A 6,000-nucleotide genomic window follows, 5' to 3' on the forward strand; every position below is an offset into this window, starting at 1 on the left:
TAGACCATTTGATTTTGCTCTGGCGTGACTGGTGTCCTTCACCTGAACAGAAAATGCTAGATGTTCAGTGGTAGGTTGAAAGGGGAGGGGGGGGGGGGGGGGGGGGCTACCTGTAGGATCTTTTATCCTCCTTTTTTTCTAGAATGACTTGATTGCGTTCTGCCTTAGCTGAAATTCTTTTCATGGGGGAGGCAGGCGGATGAGAGTCTCTGTCAAATATTTTTTGTTTCTCTGTGAAAGATTTTTTCTTTGTAAAGCATTTCTCTGATTGAATTTGTATTAGTATTAGAATTATGACTGGATTCCTTTCTATAAGTATCTTGTGTCAGTATCAGTATCTGTGAGAAGTTGGGCACAGAGGTACATTCATTCTGGGATCTACTTTATTGAACTATTTTCTTTGTTGCCTTTTCTTAGGTAGCGATGACACATTGAAACCATTACTTTGAACTTTGAGGAATCAAAAGGGTGAAAATGGGGTAATTTGCTGACAAAAAGTAAAACATGTAGAAATTGTGATTTGGATCCTATTTTATTTGTGGGTGAAAATCATTGATTTAGCACTCTGGTAAAAATCGGAAAAAAAAATTACGACTTTGGTGATGACAATTATTGTAAACTTTAAAAAATATTATGAATAATTTATAATTCCCTTATTTGTAGGCTGATTTTGTCTTTCGTAGTATCAATTTTATTGTAACAGAGAGATAGGAACTTCAGAGTTATTTTTTTAAAGCGAAATTATTACTTTGAATTATTTAGCACCAAGAAAAATGGTTGGTAATTAAAAATGTTAATCTCTTTGGTTCACCGCCACCGTCTCTTCTTGAAGAATTGTGAGTCAAGTGTCCCAAAGTCTTCGACCAATCACAGGCTCTCTAACCTGCCGCCCAAAACAAAGACGCTACAAGCCGTCAAGGGATTACGCTTTTGTTATGCAAAAAATGTAACACCTTTTTTAGTAGGCCTAGTAGATAAAATCTAAAAGTAAAAAACATAATTGTTAGGAATGTGACAGCCACATTGCTGAAATCAGCATGAAAAAAGAAGAACATTGGTTCTTATTTCAGAAAAATTGATTGAAAACGATCTGCTTTACGAATAAATTTGATTTAAAAAATTGCTTTTGTTTATTTTAGCAACTTTTTTATTTATCGGCCGATTTTCTTGATTTTTATATCATTGCTTATATCTCAATGAGACAAGATCAGTAATATACTTTGTTGCAAATGTAACTAGAACATAACTTGGCTTTTTTACTTATCAGCCATGCTGGATAATATATTCATCAATGATGGTGATTGTGACACAACTATCCGATAACCGTCTTCTAAAGCTTCAGCGATGACTCAAGGCATCGTTGACAGCTATTGACATGTGAGCTGTCAGAACGACCAATCGTTGAGGGGTCAAGATTCTCAATAGTCAATCATTTCAAAAATCTTACGAACTCACACGAGAACAAAAGTTTGAAATATGGTGATGGACACAGACCAATGAAATTGTTTCTGGGCGGAGTTTAGTCATGAGTGACCGTAGAAAACCAAAATGTGACTGCAGACATCAAAGGGTAGGCTTATATCATCAAAGGATGTGTACACGATTGACATGGCCATATAGGGAACTCAATATCTACTCCACCAAAATTAATCTGAACACTAGAGGGTTAACAGTCACGCTATCTCATTCCGGTGTGTCATGTCATTGTTTTGATCATCAACTGTGCTCAGCAGATTCGTCACATGCTACTTTAAAGACAACATGAGTGATAGATAGACACCTAGTGGAAGGGAACATAACCATGTTTCTCTGACAGTCGTCATAATGTAAACAATAGCAGACAAACATACCCATAGGCTATATGACAAGCCAGTACAATGCGCTGGTAAATAAATAAATTTTTAATTAAATTGAGCTTTTATAAAGTGCTATATCCACTAAACGTGCTCAAAGCGCTTTACAAGGGGTCCCTGTCCAACAGCAACATTTAACATTAAGGACAAGACATGACGTCTGTAGGCGATATTATAATTTTTTCAGGCCGAGACAACGCTGCTAACAGCCAAGTACTCATTTTACACTTGAATACGGTGAGATAATGTGAGTAAAGAGCCTTTTCCAAGGACTCAAGCTCTGTGCCGAGCGAGGCTCGAATCCAGTACCTCCCGGTCCGAAAGAGAGTGTTATACCACAAGACCACATAGCCACACAAATAACACATGTCCTATTTGAGCTTCAAAATCCTTTTAACAATAGAAAAATCAAAGACAAAGGGCTATTTTAGATCAATTGCAGGCGTTTATTAGAGTCAAACAACATTGATGAGTTGAGATGATCATTATAATACTCTCATGATAGACATGCCATAAGTGTGATTGGAGGTCCTTCTAGCTCGTTGGTAGAGCAAACATTTCACATGTAAAGAAAACAGAATCAATCCTAATTTTTTTTTTGTATCCGACAACTTGCCCACTTAGAAGTGATTGGGTAGCTGGATCTGTTAGATCTGGAGGAAAGTACTTTTGCAATACACTAGATCGCATCCAAAGGGTAGCAAGTTAGCAAGCAATTGGTATTGTCCGTTTAAAACAATAGAAACTTGGATAAATTCCATGGGTCTTATGGCTTTAAGGACTAACTACATAGGTGTGATTCAAAGGGTCGAAAATTTAATGAGAAAAAGATAGAGAGAGTTCTCTGACAATTGTCAAGATATGACACCTCGAAAACTCCAAGGACATATAAACAGAATTGGCTTGAGAAATAAAAACAAACAACTGAACCCCTTTCACCTCAGTAAGATATCCTACTTCTTCCTAATCAGATAATAACCCTGATGGTGGAAAAAAAAAAGTCCTTCCACCCTGAGATAATTCAATATTTCGTAGTATATTAAGTTGATAAAAACAAGACTATCCACCTAAATAAGGCAGTCAACAGTATATATGCTATTTAGGTGAATTCTGCCTTAATAAGACTTGTATTTTACTTTAAACATATTCTTTACTAGAATTTGACAGAGGTCTAAATTATTGGCTTTAATGTATCAGTTGCTCTTAATGTTATCAAATCAGTGAATGACATACAGTAAAATTACTTTAAACCGAAAGAAGCTAAACCGAAAAATACCTTAAACCGCAAAGAATTTAATAAATTGTACTAGTTTCTTCATTATCTTTGTACTAATTCTTACGATGAACCGAAATACTTCTAAGCAGGACTTTCTTTAAACCGAAACAATTTGAGACCACCTTCCTTTATTCTCTCTCAATTTTTCTTCAAAAATTGGGGAAGGTGGCCACACGTAATAATGCCCGGCGATATTAAACAAAGAGCGTAAGTATAAGATGAGGGTGATGGGTGGGGTGTAGGCAAACACTGCACTTGGGCTCGGCCAACACCACAATCGCACAGACTGGAAAAGGAAGACAGCGGGTGACTGGCAGGCGAAAAATGAGGAAAGAGGAGGAGTTGGGGTGTAGAATCACGCAAGCGAGATGTTCTCGCTCGTGTGTTGATGCTTTGGAACTGACTGGATTTTAAACACGAGAATAAGGAAGGGAGGGGGGGGGGGGGGGTTAGACAACTTACCATTGACATGCCATTTCATTTCCACTTTGTTTAAGTGTGTGTGTGTGTGTGTGTGTGTGTGTGTGAGGGGGGGGGGGGTTCTATGAAATTAGGCCTTTGAACCTAATGGCTTTTCAACAAAAGAGAGATGCCTAGTAGTTGTAGACAGCTTAGCATTGACACGCCTTTTCATTTCCATTTCACTTCACCTCTGAGTTGCTGCGCGTCATTCAATATCAATTATCGCACAAGAACTTTCGATCTTATTAGAGCTTTGCATTTTACTAAAAGATGTCTAAAAGAAAGCACTGTGCTTACACGTTGGAGTTTAAAATTAAAATACTATGTGAAGTCGATGAAAAAAAAGTTGATCAAGACAGAGGTATGTAAAAAACATGGCATCCCGAACTCAACTCTTTCAACAATTTTGAATTGAAAACGAAAACCCCCAAAAATATTTTTAAAACACACACAAAAAAAAAATTAAAAATTAATGGTTACGAAGACGGCATTTATTCAACAACTCCATTTAATGGGAAACCCATGATACGATTAAATGAGCAAATTCCTTAAAAAGTTACTACCATTGAAAAACATTGCAAAACGGGAACTTGCTTTAAACCAAAATGTCTTTAAACCGAAATGGTTTAGAAGGTCCCCAAAATTTCGGTTTAAAGTAATTCTACTGTAGTTATGATGGTTTAACTGTGCTATCTTTCACATGAACAATTTAAAACTTCCGCCAGTCTCTCATGACCTCTCTCTTGTGCCTAAAAAGAAGAAAAAAGATAAAAATCTTAGTAATGTGTACAATTAGAAACATTGATCAACTTTGCACTGTGATCTCTTATGCTGCTTGGGTGCCTGACTATAGTTTTGGACTCAGAACAAAACTGAAATTAGGCCTGAAGGTTCAAACCAATAGTAAAATACCTCAATGGTTAATCCTGGGAAATAGATTTTGTGCACATTTTATTTGTCCTATTGCCTACCATTGGTGATGGATGTTAAATTCAGAGCCCCTCCCGACCCTCCCTGGTGTGATGCAGTGTTGTCTTTGTACAAATATAGTACTAGAAGCTAACAGGCTGCATACCTCCTCCCGTGAGTTAAGAGTTAAATGTCTGCTGTTTCAGCATAAGGATATGCAAAAAAAAAGTAAAGTGTACTCAGAGCAAGGTCTTTACTGTAGATGGACAATGTAGATAAAGTCATTTACTATTATAATTATTACAATCCTGCAGTGTAAGCTGCTAAATCGGAATGCCACTGTTACTGTGACTCAGAAATCGTCCAATTAAGCTGCATTCCAATAAACTGATTCCACTTGTGATCTCCATTGGAACGACCTACCACGACTACACATATATCTTTTGCAGTAGTTATATACATTTATTTAGAGTAATAAAGAACCTCCTTTTAACATTTGTTTGTCTAAAACTTTGATTTTCCATTTTTCACTACATTTAATATTACATTACATGTGTGTAGTCATGACAATAGATGAAAGAGAGCGTGTTACCTTATCTTATAACTTCATACAAAATTTTTACTATTACCCATAGCTTGAAAAGAGACCAATGAATCCTGTTTCACAAAAATCCATAACAATAACACATTATACAATTTTAATCAACTTTGCATGCCCCGTAAAAGTACATCAACCAATTTATCATTACCTGCGTTCTCATTAATCATTCATTGCTCATCAAGACTGGCAAATGGCTAATGTGTCTAAGGTAGTACCATGTGAAATTGAAATTGAAGTCATTGTTAATTAACATTTGTTCATTTGAAGACAATGAATGACTCCATTCTGACCTCCCATAGTGGGCAGGGAGGTACACGCTGTGTCTTCTATCCCCCCAACCCGTTTTCCAATTGTTTCCTGTCGTTGTCTTGGAATGAGATTACTTGGTTTTGTCCTGGCCTTGGCTGGGAGGGAAACAGTCGATTGTATAGTTATAGTTTTGGAAGATGATATTTTTTTCCTTGTAAATCATCTCTCTGTTGTGCATTGTATTATGTTTAGTTTACATATTATATTATATGATTTGTAAACATTTGAGTGTATTCCTCTTAGTTGGGACCTGTGCTTGTGTCTGGATGAGACTTTTAGTGATCTCAAACTAAGTACTTTGACGGTGTGCTCTTGGAATCTATATCTGTTCCCTATTTGAACCAATTCCCCTTTGTCTCACCTTTTCTTTTGTGCTTTAATTGTAATTCTAGAACTTTTTACTATCCCATTTTCTTCCTTTTTATTGGCGCTGATATGACCTTAATGTGTTGCAAGCGCCGTAAAACTCTTAAAAACAAACAAAACAAAAACAATGACTCCATTCTGTCAATGAGAAAATTCATGTTTTTGATGACTCGGAAGGAAAACAATTCTTAAAATGTTTGCTGAAGCTCTGAAATCAGCATTCA

The 6,000-nt window shown here is 36.5% G+C and overlaps 2 protein-coding genes across 3 annotated transcripts in view; one reads left to right on the forward strand and one right to left on the reverse strand.

Annotated features, from left to right (window-relative positions):
• The window catches only part of LOC144981017 (dnaJ homolog subfamily C member 3-like), a 516,589-nt gene that overhangs the window by 201,974 nt on the left and 308,615 nt on the right, over positions 1-6,000 (forward strand). The window lies entirely within an intron of this gene.
• Positions 2,279-6,000, reverse strand: part of LOC144981013 (ankyrin repeat domain-containing protein 39-like) — a 6,406-nt gene continuing 2,684 nt past the window's right edge. The window contains exon 3 of the mRNA XM_078929078.1: positions 2,279-4,340. Coding sequence (XP_078785204.1) covers positions 4,281-4,340 — 60 coding nt within the window. The 3' untranslated portion in view covers positions 2,279-4,280. The remainder of the gene's footprint in view (positions 4,341-6,000) is intronic.

This window comes from Berghia stephanieae, chromosome 10, assembly GCF_034508935.2.
Source record: "Berghia stephanieae isolate SIO BIC M18660-M18661 chromosome 10, UCSD_Bste_1.3, whole genome shotgun sequence".
NCBI lineage: Eukaryota > Metazoa > Mollusca > Gastropoda > Nudibranchia > Aeolidiidae > Berghia > Berghia stephanieae.